This window comes from Chlamydotis macqueenii, chromosome Z, assembly GCF_036417535.1.
Source record: "Chlamydotis macqueenii isolate bChlMac1 chromosome Z, bChlMac1.mat, whole genome shotgun sequence".
In the NCBI taxonomy this organism is placed as follows: Eukaryota; Metazoa; Chordata; class Aves; order Otidiformes; family Otididae; genus Chlamydotis; species Chlamydotis macqueenii.
The window spans coordinates 34,955,411-34,975,285 of record NC_141593.1 but is presented as its reverse complement, the minus strand read 5'-3'; the positions used below and the strand labels follow the sequence as shown (position 1 = coordinate 34,975,285).

The 19,875-nt window shown below is 39.3% G+C and overlaps 1 protein-coding gene across 2 annotated transcripts in view; it reads right to left on the bottom strand.

Annotated features, from left to right (window-relative positions):
* Window positions 1-19,875, bottom strand: part of ADAMTSL1 (ADAMTS like 1) — a 437,941-nt gene that overhangs the window by 73,449 nt on the left and 344,617 nt on the right. For both annotated transcript variants that reach the window (XM_086771491.1, XM_086771490.1), the window contains 5 exons: window positions 17,883-18,087; window positions 15,906-16,053; window positions 11,756-11,840; window positions 2,738-3,039; window positions 1,086-1,215 (listed from right to left, as the gene is read on the bottom strand). In XM_086771491.1, the coding sequence (XP_086627617.1) occupies window positions 1,086-1,215; window positions 2,738-3,039; window positions 11,756-11,840; window positions 15,906-16,053; window positions 17,883-18,087 (870 nt within the window). The remainder of the gene's footprint in view (window positions 1-1,085; window positions 1,216-2,737; window positions 3,040-11,755; window positions 11,841-15,905; window positions 16,054-17,882; window positions 18,088-19,875) is intronic.

Genomic DNA, 19,875 nt, shown 5'->3' with positions numbered 1-19,875 from the left:
CATCTGGACAGCACTGAGTGTTTTAAATAGTGCAAAGTTATAAATCAATGTATTTCAAATCTGCCATGCTACCAGAAGAGAGTAAATGCACCTGGGTGCAGTTGGGAATAAAGACAGTATGTATACAGTACATCTTGAAGACTTGACAGGCCCAGCTCTATTTAAACAAACCACAGGAACCTCACAACAGCTATTTTCTGTCATAGATGGTACAGATGTGAATCAGCAGACAAAGATCTGCTATTTTTAGTGTCAGGATTGTGGAAGCTGCCTGAGGCCAGGGAGGAACAGGTTCTGCAAAACCTTTTGTGAGAGGGGAGGCTGGAGAAGTCTCCTTAAACTTGACACAACTCTGTGTAAAGTTAAGCCAATCCATAAACTGTCTGCCTGCAGGACCTGAACAGGCAAGGAGTCTGAAGTTTGCCCTTTGGTTTCACCACAGCCTTGCACTTCCCAGCCAATACGACTGTGGCGCAGAGAGGCCGTAAGCCCGTGCAGTCTGAGAAAGAGCATGTGTGAGGCAGCACTTGCCTCCAGATTGAAAAACCATTGAGTCTGGGGTCACAACGTATTTAAATTTTTTTTTTTCCACATTGCTAGTGTTTAAATGGCTCTGAGCAACATACTGGACTATGATCACCCACATTTGTGTATTTATTTTGCTTTTGTCATGGATTCCTCAAAATCCATTAAACAATGTCTGGACAAGACAGAAGAGCCCTGGCCCAGGTATCCTCACCTGTGATAACAAGACCGACCTGTCTGCGCCAATATGCTACCTTACACATCAGCAGAGTTTTACTCAGTCACGTCACCTCTGCTCACTTCATGTCAGTTCAAAGGAGTCCCAAGGGAGTGACACAGATCTGCTGGGCCCAGACAGTCGAGTCTGTGGGACTGCAACCTGGGGAGCCATCTCAGGCTCTCGCCTGCATGTTTTACTCCTGTACTTCAAGCACCCCTGGCCCTGAACATCTCAGAGTTATGAGGAGCTTGAAGACCAGTTTCTCAACTTCATCAGTGATCACAACTCTCTTAAATCTGGAAAAAAATGTATGCTTGATGATAAGATGTAAGAAGCCTACCTTGGGGGGCAGGGGTCCAGGCTACAGGCTTTCAGCAGCTGTGGAGGACGGCGGCTGCTTACACACTGTGTCTCGTCCACAGTCTCCCTGGTCTGTTTGTTCAGGCAGGTCACCACAGCCTCCTGGACACCTGCACACAACAACGCATGGTCACAGCCAGCTCCCTCTACCCCGAGGGGGAGCCGAGAGCAGAGACGGGCCCAGTGGAGCCAGTGGGGCTGCTCTGGGGGTGCTGCGTATGGGGAAGCACAGCCTCACACCTAGGGCTGCCAGCCCCGGCTGCAGAGAGGAAGAAGGCTGCTTCCCGCACCATGGCGAGGTGTTTGTTGTCCACAATTGAAAGTGATTAAATTTATAAAGCAAAATGTCTCTGTCATATCAGCCTCTGTGAATTACATTTGAAAAATACATGCATAGTCACTATATTCAAAGAAATTACTTCAAGAGTATATTTCTAGATGCTCTTCAGGTTTTAGCATTCCCAGCTTAAGTGTGACAAATTGGTATTGCTCGCTTGTAGCCTCAAAGTATGACAGATACTCCTATAAAGTCAATGTTCATCACCACTTAACATACATTACTGTCATATATTTAATGCAAGAAACAAAGCAATAGCAGCAATGGTCTGACAACTCTCTGTGAACTGCTCTAAACACTGACTACCATTAGCAAGGTAAAAGTAAGCATGGAAAACCCTTGCATTATTTTCTATTAACTACGTTTGTTAAGTTTGTAACTGATTACTGGTGAATCTGTACAAATCACACGATTAACCATTCATAAAGTGCTGAGTGGTTTTCAGTTCTACAGTATCTATTCTGTATTTATCTATAGTAATCCTTTTTTAAATAGCCTGAAACTTGTAATATAAAAAGACAGCAGCTGAGAAGTCTAAGGTTAATTAAAAAAATACTGGAGTGGAGATATTTCTAAGAACTAGCTAGAGAAAATGATGGGAGAAAAGGATATCAGAGAACTGTGCATTAATAGTCTACAACATGTGGAACTTGGGGTCTTGATTAACTTTGAGAAACTCCAAGTCCCAAGCCTGCTTGCTTCAGACAATCACACCATTAGTGCTTTTTTTACCGTATGTTTTCTTCTGCACTGGGATCAGAGCTAATGTCACTTAGTGACAGGAATTAGGGAACTGGCTGAGCCCTTAAAATATCAGTAATTTAGTATATCTGCTATGGAAGGACAACTTACTTCCACATGTTTATACTTAAACAGTATAAACCAAGAGATAAAAACAAAAAATGACTCATGATTCTTAGCCTGTATCACCAGACCACTCTAACATTCAACTTTTTGGCGTGAGTGCCTTTTGAGTTACCAGCTGATACAAGGAAACAGAAATATGTGATACATTGATCACTCTTGGTGACAGCCTGAGCATGCAGCCTGAAAGTCCTGAGCTAAAATACGTTGTCCATATGGCTTTTTTTCACAATTTTCATCCATGCCTTTTCAGATACGGTTGGATTCAATGATCTTACAGCTGGACTCAATGATCTTAAAGTTCTTCTCCAACATAAATGATTCTATGATTCCAAATAGCCGTAGCAAAGCAGCACGTCCATGGGTGTTAACTGCAAAGCACACACTTGAAGAGGGAAAGCAAACGCAGCACAGAAACATTTTGCACTTACCTCCTCCGCAGGACTCTGAACACTCCGTAAAGCCCTCATACTCCCAGTCATAGAGCTCATCAAACTCCTGCAAGCTACCATAAAGCAGCTCAGTTTCCTCTGGGGTGTATTCGGTTGCCTCCCCACTGCAGGGACCGCTGTAACAGGCTCTCTGTGAGATGGGTTTGGGACCTTCACACTCATCGATGGGCAAGTCAGCCACAGACTGAGAGAAAGACAGTAGCACTTGACATTTCACAAGCCGCACCTGGCTGCCCACTCCACAGGTGACACTACAGGTAGACCAAGCCTCAGGAATAAACCTGTGAAAGGAACAGAGCAAGGAAAGTTACATCCACAAACGCCCAGGCAAGCAAAAGTAGTATAGTCCTGTCCAGGCCAAATTCTGTTTAGTGAGAAAAAATGCTTCACTTCATCATAGGGCATGATGAGGGCACAAAATACACATAATAGCCATGACATATTGTTGACAACTCAATAGCAACAGCAGAAAGGCTTTCAAGTATTTGTGTGAAGCATCTCCTTATATGCAGGAAGAAAGAAGCTGCCATGATCAAAAAACATCTCAGTGCAAGGCATCCTGCAGTCTCCCAATACGCATCATGATCCCACTAGCTACTTTCTGCTAGTATTCAGCCTGCATCACCTTGGCCTTAGTTAATATCACAATTATGTCACCAATAAGTACTGAACAGGCTGCTCTTATCAGCTAGTTGCAGTGTTACAGGGAAAATAATTTCAGTTATTGTTCCTGTATTGTGGTAACCATTTTTAAGCCTTAATTTCAAGCCATAAAAAAGCTAAACAACCCACTATTTATCTAGCTGCCTTTTTTTTTTCCCTAACACATTTCATTTCCCTTCTCAATGAAAAAAAAAAAACAGTGTTTCATTTCTATTCTGGATTTCTCTCGCTGTTGCTATTATCTCACTGATTAGGAACCCTTTCATGCTCCAAATTTTTACCTCTGGAAGTCCACACATACTTTAATAAAAGCACCTTGCAGCCATCATTACAATAGGCAAAATAGATGGAATAACATTTTTTTTGTTTTGTTTTACTCAACAATGGAATAATTTCTCAATTTTTCTGTGTTGTCACCACTTCTTCAACATCTTAAAAAAAAATCAGTGCTGAAAATTGGCTTAGCATTTTACTCAAAGTAACATTAAACAGAATGGTCACATTTTTGGTTAAAACATGGCTGTCACTGACAGTACTTCTCTTCTTTCGGTCTTCATTTAGGTACGTCACACCAGACTTGGACAGCTTTGCCCAGAGGCAATACACACGTCCATCTCTTCTATGGTCTAGAGCTACTTGGGGGTATAGGAAACTAATTTCTCACCTTGAGAATCCCAATAACAGTCTGATAGGGAGAAAAAGGAAACGGAGTTTTGTGATCAGCATGTTTGAAAGTATTCTTATGCCCTTTTCTTTTTCATCCACTGCCTTTCTCTAGTTGACAAAAGGACTTTCCCTTTACTCTGGGGTTAAAAAAAGAATCCAAAACCAAGAAAGGAACCTGATGCCTCACACCCTCTCGGGCTTGTATATACCAGGATGCCTGACTGGAACAGCAAGGTCTCCTAGAGGAGAGAGTGTGCATTTCTTTACACCCTTTTTGTGGGTGTTTATAACATCTTGTTATAAACGTGATATCCACTGCTAGCACTACAACAGGAAGTAATAGAAAGAAAAGAAATGGAGTGTATATATTATTGGAACATTTGAAACTGTCTACAGTGCTTCTACAAACACTGCAAGATTTCTTTCTGGAGCAAAGCCTCTGGGAAGCTAATGACGTAAAGCGATTTCATTTCCCTACTCTGACACACTTTATCTTAAAAGATCAGTCTTGTTTGAAAGATTATATCCTTAATTTTGAAAAGATTCTAGTCTTTAACAGTACAGGTGAGCCACTCATCTTGTTTTCTCTATTATTTTGACATGGAATATCCCCTGTCATATATTAAACAGTTCACGTCAGCCACTGTGACTTAGATATTTTGATTAGTTTAAGGGTATAGCTTCTCGACCTGACCAACAAAGAGGTAGGACTCCTAATCAGGTTACAAAAAAAATGGCACTGGCCTTCATCAGAAGCTGTCTTCCTTCTATTTTTTTTAACACTGTGAATTGTTGTGCAAATTTGCTTTGTTGAAGAGCTGTTGTATTCCAAACCAAAAGGGGGGATACTTTGCAAAGTATTAAAATTCCTCATTTAGAAAAGCAGAGATACTTCAGATACTCAGAATATTTACACAGTATGTATGTCACACATACAAACACAGGAACAATAGAGAGAGGAAACAAAAAGGAAGTAAGAACATTATTAAAGCAGACTGGATCCTTTCTGAAATAATGCTTGATCTATAAATGCCACATATTATATTATTTTACTCTAGTCAGCAACTCATAATGAAAACACTGTAATACCTTCAGGAGATTATATATTATACAGCTTTCTAGGCCCAATTTCTAACTTTTAAGTGATACATTTGGGAGTATAATTTAATTTTAATGTAATTGTTGGTTGCTGAAGAGGGAATTGGTAGAATCAAAAGACTTGAAAGCAGGAAAAAAGGGGGAAAACCAAGAAAATGCTGCAAACAAATTCTCCATATAGGACTTGTCATTAGATACCAAACATTTCTGTAATGTGAATGTATAATATAAATACACAATAGTTCTGAATTTTTCTAAAACCAGGAAGTTACAAAGGTTTTCAAATATCTTTTTGTGGTCATTAATGATTAAGAACATCACATATCAGTAAGAGCCAGTGTTCGAAGGCACAGACACCCATCTGTTAAGGCATTTAAAACAAGATACTACTGGTGAAAAAAAATGCTCGGTGTCTTGTTCAAAGGCTTAGAAATTTTCTGTGATAGAACCAGGAACTGAGCTCAGACTTCCAGACTCCTTGTCTTGAGCTGAAATGCAAACCTGTCCTTTTTCTCCAGGAGAGGCCACCTTTCCATAGGCTTTAAGGTGTGGATAACACCACAGGATGCTCACACACAGCACTGGGTAGCTGCTGGTGCCATTGTTCAGAGAAGTGAAATAGAGGTCATGACCACTAGTCAATAAAATCTCAGGGCTTCATCTGTAAGAGTAAAGGCAGCAAAGCCAGCTGCATGGGTCCTATTCCAATTGACTGATTACAATCTGTCCCTCTATAGTTTCTCTTTAGTTTAGTTTGAATACGATCTTTTACTTCAGCTTTGTGTCAAATAATTCTGTACTGTTGGTTCTCTCCATAAATTCACCACTGCCTTTCTCCCAGGGAAAGGTAACTGCTTCTACCCTGAATAGGTATTACACATAAATCCTAAATAGTGGTGACTGTCTAAAGGGGCTCTTTGAATGAATAGATAGAAATCGTTACCTAATGTTAGGCCACTGCACTGCTGATCTTCTCTACGACCAACCACATACACAGTTTAACTTTTTTGCTATTGCATCTTAATACGGAGAAGTTTCCCTAAACTTCCTTCATCTTCTTCACTGCATGACACTGAAGTGGACAAGTAATAGCCTAGCAGTTGACAGTATTTGTGCATGTTCTCAATATTTTTTTTTTGCAAGCCAATAATCCTAATATGCTTTATTTTTAAAGTAAAACATTTGTAGGAAGTTTTAAACTTACTTATTAACCTGGGAATCAGGTACAAACATCATGAAGGAAACTATTTTACAAGGAAAATGAAAATAAAATAGCTTATGTGTCTTTGGAAATGTAAACACTTACTAAAAATTAAGAAAGAGATATTGGGTGACTCTGCCACACTGGCTGCTCTGTCCCTATCCAGTTTCCTCAGGGCTTTGTCCCCTCAACTGATGCATATCAGGAATTTCCTTTTGTTTTTTACTGAATCGACCCCATCACTACGATGGTGCCATCTGGCATCCAGATATTATTGTTTGCCCTCTTTCCCCTACCCCTTCTTTTTATGGCTAGCACCAGGGTTATTTATGGCAGTATGTTAAAAGCTGGATATAGTGTTAACATACAAAAGGATTTTTCAAGAGTTAGAGGCAGAAATCTTTTAAACAACTCTCCACCATCCATAAAACCAATATCATTATACACAGAAAAACACATGCTTTTTTAATCATGAGTGCTGCTCTTTCTGACTCGGGCTGCCATGCTGTGCTGGTGTAATGAGCTCCAGTGAAAGAGGTCAGACAGAAACATACTGACATGTCTCCCTTAGATAACATATTTCTAAAGCCTGGTGAATGGTCACTCCAGAGATGGACAGGAATAAGAGAACTAGATGTAAAACAACACAGGACAGTAAGGACTCCTCGCTTTAAACCTTTGTCCTCACAAAGATTACAATTCTTTCTTACCAACCTAGAGCATTTCATAGTGGTTCTGTCAGGAACTGATCTTTAATTGACCCAGCCTCGGGGTGCAGCAGGTCAGACAACACAAACATAACTATCCCCTCTAGCCTTCAATTGTACAAAGTGGTTATGATTAATGATTAATTCCTTGAGCAGCAGAACCCATAAAGACCTATTTAACATGGATTTATATTTGAACGCTGAGTGCCCAGGTGGATTTGCTGGTATCTCTTAAGGACTAAACTGCTTTAGAAACTTTTTCTTCAACTAGGGAATTGTAGGGTGTCAGTTTTCTACCTAGTCATTTAGTTCAGTGAACCATGTGGAAAATACTGCCACTGAATTTCCTGGCGAATAGCAACTAAATTTGACAGAGGGGTAAAATTCCCTGTGATAACTTTATACCTCTGTCAAATTCAGTTAATAGGAATAAATTCAGACATTACTGAAGGAAGAGGAAGGCAACTGACAGACAGACACATACAGACAAAATTAAACTCTAAGACTTGCTTCCTTGAGAAATTCCTGAATAAATAAATAATGGAAGGCACTACACGTAGATGGAATAAAAATGAGGTGTCTGCTGCTCTAGCAGTACACATTTGAGAATGATCACAAATTACAGATGGAAGGACAACATAAAAAAAAAAGTAACTTTATAACTCATAGTATGCAATTTCCCAATGAAAACTGTATTCAATAGAAAGTCACAAAAGTCACAAGACAGCAATATAGAGATTCACAAATATAAGAACTCACTGCACAGAAGAAATCTTAAAAAATGCTCATATTTAGCTTTTAAACTTCCAATCAAAAACAAACTTTGAGAAGGATAATAGAATTTATTATAGATGGGGTTTGCCTGCTCTGCTTGAAGAATAATAAGGAAGTGAGGGTGACAGTGGCAGGGGAAGAATGGTCTGCTGGCTAGAAAGAATGAGTGCAGTGGCTTGGTGGCACAAGAAAGCTCGGGAAGCGCCTCAGATGAAGTGTAGGAAAAGAATGAGTCCTCACTGACATCTGCCCAAGTGCAATTATGAAATTGGTAATTACTGCACCAACACAGAGCAAATAGGAAAATCTCATAAGTACAGCTTATCTGAAGAAACTTCCATTACTCCAACTTCAAGCAAACAGGCTCATGAGCACCCAGTGCTGCCTTTTCAACATCTGGCTTACCATGCCACTGGAGGCCTTCTGCTGTTCCTCCTGCTCTACAACTGCTCCCCTTCCCCTACATGCTGTCTCTCCTCTGCCCATCCTTCTGTCCCCACTGAGAAAAGGAGCAGGGTCTTACCGAAAGCCCAACCTGGCTGCCCAGCTCAACTCCCACCCTCAAACCCTGCTCAGCCGGCTATGCTCTATTGAGTCATAGGAAAGAAATGGCTTCCTTAGAAGAGGGGGACCAAGCAACTTGAACTGTTATTTACAAGCCCTGGTACGTTTGCTGAAAATATTTCCAGCAAAGTAACACACTACAACATGTTAAGGCGTAAGGTAGTAAGAAATTGATGGTCATGTTCTAGGTATTCAAATTCACAGTCAGCAAAACAGCATCACACACTGTCTTACACCAGCTAGTGCCTGATTTAAGAACTCATGATCGTTCCGACCCTCAAATTAGCATGCACCTACACTTTGGACTGATCCTTCATCAGCCAAAATATGTGGGTGATTGCCTGACATGTGTCAGCATGGTAGGCCATGGAGGATTACATTATGTCTCCACACAGCTGCATAAACACAGGCCAAAAGGTGCATTATCATGTAACGCACCTTACTTTTGAACTACTTGGTGTATTTGGAATCACTACACAATTGAATGAGGACAAGTGGTGCTACAAAACTGGCATCAAAATTGACAGTTGGTTGTATCTTGGTGAGTTCTGAATGTTTGACTCTGTTTTTATGTTATTACATATAGTTTTTCAATAACCAGGACATAAAATGAATAACTGTTTAAAGTTAGACATTAATGAAAAGCACTATTAATAGTGAGGCACCAAAACCAATTTTATGTGGGAGTTCACTGCTCAAGGTCATTGTCAACAGATTAGCTATTCTGGAACAACATGCAGATGGTTGTTATAGTTTACAGATGAGGATTGCATGGATTGCCCTTCAGCACAAATCTTCTAAGCTTTTATTTGGTCTTTCTGTCTCATGCCTTATCACTAAAAATCATTCCAAACTAAACACAAAGCATGGATATCTCCAGGCTTATACATGCTCCAGAAGTTGTGCTTTGCAAGGAGAAAAAAATGTACAAAATGTCACCCCATGGGAGAATGAACCTAGTCTGGACTCTGCCCCACTGTATTGGTATGTGAGTATCCCCGATGTGTTGCATGAGATGGGATAAAAAGATTAGGATGTCTTTGCAGAACAGAGCCTTTATTGCAGCAAAGTAGTGAACTATGAAGTGAGGAGGTGTCATAGCTGCACTTAAAACATTTTAAAGTTCTTAAACCCATTTCCCTTTATATCTCTCAAGGTCTGCTTTAATACCACAAGTAATACACCCATAAGGCTTTCCAGAATATCTTACTAAAATAGATGTAATGATAAAGAAAAGCCTCTTCATCTTTCCCTTCAGATTATGCCTATTCTCTACAAATTCCTTTTTGTTAGGATTTAAAACTACATACACTCATATATATATTACTATACTGTTTTTCTACAGTACTGCCAACATTATTTACAAAATTTATCTAACATATTTCTTAATGTAACAAATTGTTCCAGATATGACCACATATCAGTATGATTCCTTTTGATAAACTTCCTGATAATACATCTGTTTTTATCTATACTTCCAGGGGTTATTTACAGCTTAATAAATGCACTTTTAGGTAAGTGGTTTAGTATAGCCACAAGAAAATAAACTGCACTTTACAAATATTTGTGAACTTTACATTCAAAAATACTGAATTTTCTAGACTTTGACTTTGAATGAATCAACCTACAAAGTCTATGGAACTCTGGAAACAGTTAAATATCTCATTATATTAATTCCAATAGCTGCTACTAATACATATATACACACATATGAATATAAGTTTTTGTATATCTGTGCATAAATGTGCGTGTGTATACATGTATGTGTGTATATGTGCATATTCATATATATATATGCAGTTGGATTAAAATAATTTTTATTTTGAGGGTTTTATTATATATGTCTCTAGCTCTAATTCAATGTTCCAGTTTCAAATTACTTTAATTCACATTAACCATGCCAAAACTGCAATTATATTACATAATTAATAATGTTTTTAAGTCTAATACACAGTTGCAGTTGCAATTAAAAATGACATGTGCTCAGCCATGGGAACTGGATACTGATTAAAGATGTGTACAGAGGTTACAATTATAGCATGCTTTTTCACAGTTCCAGAATAAAAAATCGAAAACATAATTATAACTGTATTTTTAAGATCTCAGCCTCATTGCTAAAGTTTTATACAGTACACCAGTTCTAGTGCAGCTTCCTTTTCATTGCAATTTTATTGGGCTAAGGAAGATTGATTATCTATAAATGAAAATAAAAGTAAATTTTGAATGAAATTCTGAGGGTTTTTAAAAACCACCTAGTTTTTATAACTTCTTCTGCAGTCTTGCTATTAACGAAATGAAGCACATGCAGAAACCTATAAAGAGTATTTTCAATAGCACTATGTGAAAATCCTGGCTACACCAGGTCAGATTCATACAGTCAGATTTTCTTGTTAATCTATTAAAAAGGCAAGTATCAACTCTATGTGCAAGAGTTCTTTTCCATCTTTCTATTGCAATATTTTTTCCTTCAGCACTACCTGTAACTATTTAATGCCCTCCACCTCTTTCTAAATTCATGGTAATTTTTTCACAAAACAGAGGACAAACAAACAGGAAAAGAAAAAACCAAAAAGTTACAGTTAAGGGACATAATTACTTAATTTTATCTATTTAGGAGGAAAATGCATACTTTCCATCATTTCAGGCAGCCCTAATGTGAGGGGATTGTCCATGCATATACATAGGCCAACCTGCTATCCAAAAGAGTTTGCAGTAGGAGGAAGAGCTACTAATGGGGGACAAGGTGGTGACTAAGATCCACCTTGGAAAAGTGGATGGGCAAAGACCATGAAACGGTGAGAAAAGCAGAGAGGGGAAAATGAGAGAAGTGATGATAAGGCAATCCAGATCATAAGGCTGAGGTTTCTAGTTTATTTTCTGCTGAAGTTAATTCATTTTATTTGCTGCTACTACACTCATCCTGAGAGGAGAAGTGAGGGGGAATCATCACTGTCTGCCCTGTATTTAATCTCTTACTTCACAGGAGTGTTGTGAGAATAAACAAAGGTGCTGAGCTGTAGAGACACAGCGGTGGTGGGGAACATATAACTACCTAGGCAGACAAACTCTTGTCTTAATATTATTGTAAATGACCTTAAACAAAACATGTATATTTTTACTCAAATCTGCATTTGCCCTCTTGAATTCTGTCTGTTCATACCTAAGTGTGACACAGTCTTAGGCCCATTGATTTCCCCAGGGTTGGGTTTAGCCTTTACCCTTTAATGAAAGCCAAATACAATTTCAAGCAATTGTGCTAGTTCAGCGCAAGCCCCAGATCCCCACATCGTAAGAACCTGTTGTAAGCAAATTTTTAAGACTTACGATGGTTCTTCAGACACCACTGCTCCTTCCTCCAGCTCTTGAGCCTGCTTGTACCATGGCAACTTTGCTTCCACAGGAAGTTTCTCTATGGAACAAACACAAGCATGAGAAAACAGGATGCATGCAGTAATGCTGCTATGTGTGCCAGCTTCCCCTCTCTCATCGAGCGTGCCTGTGATGCACGTGTGCCTTCCTCTGCATGAAGGCTGAGCTCAAAGAAGAAAGAGAGAGAAAGAAGAGTAGGAGAGAGAGAAAGAAATTCCTTCATCACATGGACTCTAACACGTACATGGTCATATGGCCACTGTTGCAGCCATGGTGTTCTAAAATAAAGGCAAAATAAGTCACTTCTCAGGCTATACAACCAGGCTGTAAAAGTAGGCTTTGGAATAGGCCTAGGCGAAGGAATACTAAAGGACTACTAAAAGTGGACAAAGGAACACTTTGGAAGGTATTTTTTGGAGGGAGTCTTGCAAGCGTAAAAGGCCTCCATTGACACTGCAAAGGCAAAATGTATAAACTCCTTGTGTTTACCCTTAAATTTTAGAACCTCAGAAAACACATTAAGCTTGGTTTTGACAGATTACAAAAAGGAAAAAAATTCTTATTTGATGAGTGATAGCACAGAAAAACAGAGAAACTATAATAAAATGCCCCAGCTATACTTTTCAACTTTATCAGTTCATCAGCTATGTGGATTTAAAAAAACAAGCTTGATACTTTTTCTGTCATTTCTGATGGAAAACAGTAGAGCTGCTTTTCTTCCCCTCAGGATGTGTGCGCAGCGTAATGAGCTGCTCTGCTCTGGGAGCGCAGGGCCACGCCACTTTGTGAGCCAAACTCTGCTTTCATGCGGTGTCAAAGTGGAACATTTGAGCTGAAGACGGTGAAGCTGTTTTAGCTCTACAGGGGTATAAAGCAAGAGCAACTTTGGCACTATAATTTGAGAAGGAGCTCTGCATTTCAACAAAACATTCTGAGCTAGGATCAGGGGGAAAAAAAACCCACAAATAAAAGTGAGTAAGACTCAGACCACTGAGGAGAGCCAGGGCCAGACCTATTTGCCACTCACATATCACCTAAGCCTTTTGGGTTTATATAATGCATGATTTTTACTCATCAACAGGAGAAGATTAATGTAATTCAGAATAGTTGAAAATTTTCTGTGACTCTGTTGTGCACAACAGTGAACTTTTCACACAGGCACATGAAATTTTGTCAGTCTTATCATAGAGGAAAACCAACTTACAACTTGATTTCATAGCTACTGCAGCTTTAGTCAAGCAAATTTCCTTGGAGCAAGTTATTAACTGAGGAAAGAAGGGACAGTAATAGAATTACTATGCCTCTTCCTTAGAAACAGCTTGCCAAGCTCTTACTCTAACATATTTATTAGAGCCATTTAAGCATGAATATTTGCCAGCACAGCTCTCAGTTTAATCTATATTTTACTGCATTTGTTATCCAAAATATGTAGGAGATATTTCTATTTATATGTTCTGTAGCTTGTTTTATGGGTTTTGGAAAGCTTTTTTTCTTGGATGCAAGTGCTTGTAAAAAGCAAAAGCTCTTGTGTACTGTTGCCTGTTATGTGACTTTTAAAATAACTTTTCTTTTTTACAGGTGTAGTTAATTCTCATCTACACTGTAAAATTTGTTAGAGGATTAGAAATGTTGATGTTGTACAGTGTTCTTTGACAAAAAAAAAAAAAGAATAAAAAGCAGTCCTAACATAAGCTAAGGAGGAATTTTTACCTTCGGAGATTAAAGTAAAATCTCTTCTTTCATAAAACAGTTCCAGTAAAAACACTTAAATGCTATATTATACAGAAAGTTCTATTAGATCGGTATATCTTCTCCATTAAAAATGAAAATCATCACTTAATCCAGGAATATCCTAATTTTTTTTCCCCATTATTGGAGTAAGATAAAGTGTCTCAGTGCTTGAATAAACTAAAAGGAAGTAAATTACATGAGCTATTGGCATTCTATTTCTGTTTAGAACAGTGTGTTAAAACAAGAATGAATTACACATTTTTTGTCTTGCTTTTTCAGTCAGCAGAAGGTTGTTTTTCTGCTTTATGTTAATCCAGCTCCAGAAGGAAAAAGAAAGCTAAGATTAAAACATTCAAAATAGGAGCGGTAGTTTGCTGCCTCCACCACTCTTAGTTTCTAATTCTAGATTTGTGAAATAAAAAGGACAAACTTCCAGTATATAAATAGAATAATGGAATGGAAGAGACTTCTGGTTATCATCTGGTTCAATTCTCTTCAGAAAGCATGATTCAGCCTTCAGGTACATGGGTCTTGCATTATGGAGAGAGAAGTGTGACACCATTGCAGAACCAAGATGAAGAGTAAAATTAAACTCAAGTGAAAGAGTACATGTCACACAGAACTTTCTGTCCCATGGGAAAAAAAAAAAGGAAGAAATAACTGCCTCTAATCAGAAATTACTCACATATGTACTGCAAAGAGCAGCATAAGAGTTTATCCAGGGCAAAGATGCCACCCTGTTGCAAAACAGCAAACGGCAATTTACTTTGTTCCCAGGTAAGTCCCATTGGTAGAGACTTCTCAACAGATGCAGGCAAGCAAAGCATTCCTATATGGTCCTGCGCCCTTCTCAGGTCCCCTAGGCAGAAGTCAGTTGTGGATGGTTTGCAATATCTGATTTTTTTTTTTTTTTGGATGTCTTAACTGCATTTTGATTACACTGTATGCTGCAGGCAGACAGAATCTTGCTTTACCTGTGGTCTGAACACCATCAACAGATAAAGCTCTATAAAAGTAGCTGACTGACTGAGCCCAAACCCACTGAATCTCTGCATGAGGCTCAGAGTCACACTCACACAATCACAGTGCCTTTTTTTTTTTTCCATCTTGGAAGGTGGACAGAGTGAGCTCATGTCGGAGAGCAAAATACAGTGCAAGCATATCCATTGCTCCCCAGAGGCCCTGCATCTGGGTTACGCCACTTTGGTGGCTGGCAGACACAGTGAATTCTCATGGTCCAGATAACCTGGAATCTCAAAACTTGGCAAGTCTGCCCATCTTCAGCCACTGAGGGCAGAAATTATAATTTCAAATTTCACTGTTCCATCTTGGATGAGCATAAGATCGTGGGTCACTCTTACTTCACAGGGCTTCACAGTAAGTGGTCTTAATATGTATTAGGATAGCAGCTCATTCTTTAAAGAGGAATTGATTTCTTCTTATGGTATGGCTTAAGTCTCCAGTTTAGGGAAATTAAGTTCACCTGCATTGCTGTAGCCCACAAGTTTCCATAAATTAGTCAGCATACAGAGGTTGTGTTGATAGAGTTGTATACACGCACAAACACATGCACGCTCATACCTGTGGAAACAGTCAAATACCTATGTTTGCTGAACCTGGCCACTGCCCATTAATCCAATCCAGTCTCCAGGACTTTTTCTAACACCTAAGAACCTCCAAACAGTTGCAGAAATATTTTCTCCTTCTCTTAACAAAATGTGGGGGATTTACCCCAGTATCACTGCCTGAGACCCAAGTCAAGAAACATTTCCATACAAAGTTAGAGTACTTCTTGCTATAAGTTGCTTCAAGTAAAACAATCTGCCAAATTTGGGGGTTGGACTAGATGACCTTTGAAAGTCCCTTCCAACCCAAACCATTCTATGATTCTATGAAATTTTGCAGCCTTGGTAGTAAGGGGGATTTCATGTTGGGATATACAATGCTTGCTTGTGACCTATTTCAAGGTCCACATTGTCAACAGGCACTTTAAAATTATGGTTACATTTCTTTACCACAGATGTTATTTATATCACAGAATCATATATTTAATTCCTTTTAAAATACATGGCAAATTTAGCCCAGACACAATCAGTGAGGTCAAACCTGCTTACACTATGGCCAAATTTACATTTAAATTGCTTAGTCTGCTGGATCACAAATTAACAGTGAGAACCCCAGAGCCTGTAAGAAGGAGGAAGGGGCTAGCACTCACTCAAAGTTGCTAGCAGGTAGACTGGAATAGGAATGGCAGGCCTTAAGGGTGCAAACTCACAACTCAGAGCAGGTGGCAACGGTGCTACCAGCAACAAAACAAACCTGCTCAATATGGAAGAGCTCTGAAAAATTTATGAGAACCCTTCTGCCTCATTACCTTTAGGTTTGTAGCAAGGAGTGGGTACGATGCATTCTTCTTTTATGTGTGGCTTTGTTTTAGGACTACAGCCTCCTGTATGTATCCCTCTGTGATCAATGCAAAGGACCACGCGGTATCTGAGTCCTTGTCCACAGGTCACAGTGCACTGGGTAAAAATGAAGAAAGAAAAAAAAAAGGTATGTGTGATATGCCACAAGAGTGGTAAATGAAAGGGGAATATGCAACAGAATTATGTATACATCAGAAATCAAAATATGATGCAGAAACACCCAACCCTGAACATAAATTATCCATAAAATTTGTTAGTTATCGGTAAGGTATAAAATCGACACAATTTTTTTACTTTTTGATCTGCACATTTGCTTGGTTTGCACATTTTGCCACTGGATTTCTCTCACAGTGTCATTCTCTCAGCGTTGGCTACTTGGCTTGTGGCCATCTGTCCCATACTGGATATACTCAGTAACACTCTGTCACTTCCATCTGGAGCCACTCTGCTCTGCTTGGACAAAGTACTGGGGCTTATGGGTTAACAGAGGTGGCACTCAGCTATTTTGGAATATGGCACCAAACAGAATGGGAAACTATTTGGGCTTTCTTCCCTCAGGAACTTTCTTAAGTCTTTTTTTTTCATTTATTTTTGGTAAGGTACATCAATTTTTCACCCTGAACAGACTGTTTCCGAAATGGTTGCACAGGAGAGGATCAAAACGACCAACCAGTGGGGAGGCCTATGGATACTGTCAATATTACTTTGCTCTTGGATAGCAGCTTTTGTCTGGAAGTCACTAAACACTTTGCAATCAGTCAAGAACACCTCACCTGTGGGTGAGCTATCTTAGCTTCTAAAATCCATTTTACTTGTTGAGAAACTGGGGTGGTGAGAAACTATGTTCCAGATTAAGTCTTTATGTACAAAATTGAAGTACTTTTCTACTTTTGTAGAAGGACATTTCAAAGACATTTACTTTTGTACAGAAGGAAAGGTGAGTCAGGAACAGACAACTACAACCACCACAGAGCAGAGACATTTATGGCTTTACATATTTCTGGAAATTTCTCAGCAATTCGTGATATTCAATTTATGGCTGAAAAGTTGTGACAAAGATATACCATTACATGCTTACTGGTCTTGTTTTGAATATTTCATTTATGTTCCCAGTCTTTTATTAGTAGAAGGTCACTAATTAACATTATAGATCTGATTTATTTTTCTGTCATTCTCCTTAATCATCTTAATCTCATTAATATATATTATTCCTGAGTATTTACTTTGCAGTTAGACAAATAGCGTAATTTAAAACAGAGGTCATGGTAATATAGAAACGAAGTACTGAATGTTCCTACTTCCAAAGCTCACTAAACTGTAATTTAAGATGTATTCCTAGTGCAGTAAATACAAAACCAACCAAGTTAAGCTGATTTCCCTCTCTACTCTGCTCTAGTGAGACCCCACCTGGAGTACTGTGTCCAGTTCTGGAGCCCCCAACATCAGAAGGAGATGGACCAGTTGGAGAAGGTCCAGAGGAGTGACACAAAGATGATCAGAGGGCTAGAGGACAGGCTGCGAGAGTTGGGGCTGTTCAGCCTGGAGAAGAGGAGGCTCTGGGGAGACCTGATAGCGGTCTTCCAGTACCTCAAGGGGGCCTACAAGAAAGATGGGGAGAGGCTGTTCAGCAGGGCCTGTTGTGATAGGACGAGGGGTAATGGTTTTAAAATAGAGGGGGGTAGATTTAGATTGGATATTAGGAAAAATTTTTTTTACAATGCGAGTTGTAGAACACTGGAACAGGTTGCCCAGAGAGGTGGTGGAGGCCCCATCCCTGGAAACGTTCAAGGCCAGGTTGGATGAGGCTCTCAGCAACCTGATCTAGTCAGGGATGTCCCTGCCCCTTGCAGGGGGGTTGGACTAGATGACCTTTGAAGGTCCCTTCCAACTCTAACCATTCTATGATTCTTTGATTCTATGATTACCGGAGACCATTCCTGAGCAAGCCACTTTGGGCAGTCAAATATATTGCAGGGCTGGACAACAGGCATCTTTGGAGTATACATGCACTTCCATTCTTCCACAGGGCTAATATGCCCCTGAATGTCTTCCTCTACACATGAGACGCTGCGGCTCTGAATGCCGCCTCCACAGGATGAGGAACAGGCAGTCCAGGGTGTACTTTCCCATCTGTGGAAAACAAACAAACAAACAAACAAACAGGGAGGCATCAGGAAAAGGAACTCCTGCTGCCCCCACCCACACCCGCCAAGTGCATAAACTGCTTTCTGCAGGAGGCTTTTTTTTTTTCTGATTAATGTCAGTAAAAATAATCCTATCTATATTTTCATAAATGGCCATTACTGCAAAGCACTCTCATAGCTGCTGTCTTTAAGTCACAGATTAACAACATGAAATCTCCTCTCTCCCACTAACCCAGTGACTACTATCACAGAAACTTTAAATACTTTCAACTTAATTCCTTTTATTTAATTGATAGAATCAACCATATCTTCACAATTTGTCATGTTCTGAGGCATCTTTGTCACAAATTACTGGAAGCTCAGTGCGCTCTGAAGCTAATGCTCCTTTTGCAAGAACATACAGGGAAACAGCAGTTCTTCTTTACAGGGAAACAACTGAGTTGAAGAAAGGAAAAAACAAGATGGGGGGAAATTACCAAAAAGAAGATGTGACTGTACTGATAGGATATGTGGCCTCTGATAGATTAAACAACATGGGCCTCGTTTCCTTACAGTTGAGGCAGTGAGAGTAACTGAGAAACCTGTTTTCTCTGCAGGTGCCATTTAGGAATGTAATGAGAAATCTGCAAAACAATGTATATGTTCTGAAAAGCTATGCACACTTATGAGAATAATCCTTTTTTTTTTTACAGTGGTGCTCATATAATAATGTATGTATTGTTTAATACATAAAATAGTCTGGTGCTTCCTCTCTTAGACTCAAACTATTGTTATAGAGAAGATCTGGGACTGTTGTCATGATTCAGTGTGGCTATTCCTGTATAATCCTGAGCATCCCTGTTCTTATAAAAGTGTGCATGTTCTATCTACCTGGAAATATTTCACAAAATCTTTTTTTTTTCCACAAAGGAAAATGCTCTTTTGATAAGGACATTAGAAATACTGCTTGGAACAATGGTTTTGGTCATAAGTTTTCATTTTTTGACTTAAAAAAAAATTATTATTTTGGAAAATACTCCACCTGTTCCCTCTTTCAGGCAAGAAGTAAAAAAACCAAAAGGTGAGGATTTTTTTCCTCCTAATTAAAACAAATGAATTATTTTTATTAAGTAACAATTACAGGATCAGCAAGATTGTTAAGCAATAAGGAAAAATGCTTATATTTCTCCTTGATTTTTCATCATATCAACCCATCTTTTTCTTGTCAGTTTCAGTGCAGGTAAGCACCACCCACACTTGGCTACTGGCTGAAAGTGCCATAAAATTCAACGTGAAATGGTTTATGTTAATAGTTGTTTATGAATGGTAAAGCCACTGATTAATTCTATGACTTATCACTAAGAAGTGGTGAAACCATGTTTAGACCATGCCATATCCACCATCATGAGCTCAGCATAAGCCACATATGTCATGAATGGGTAAATTTAACAATGTTTTTAGTTCAAATGTGTTACCTGTGGCTCTGCTGAACAAATTTCCCAGCATATAGCTATGGTTTCTCACTACCACAAATCTAAATGAATAGGCCTGAAGCTGAAATTCACGAACAGCAGAAATTTCTGCAGCCAGCCTGAGCCAGCTTTTCCCAGGCATAAAAAGTCCTGACACCAGGGAATTCCCTGGAGTCTTTGGGACAAGTTTCCAGATGCCTGAGGCAAACTCAGCAGCACCAAGCAGCTTAAATCTAGGCAAGCAGTTTGGTCCTCGGGTTTTGTATGAGTGTAAGACAAGGAAGGTGAAGTTTCTCTGTTGCACAGCTCTTAAAGCAGGTATC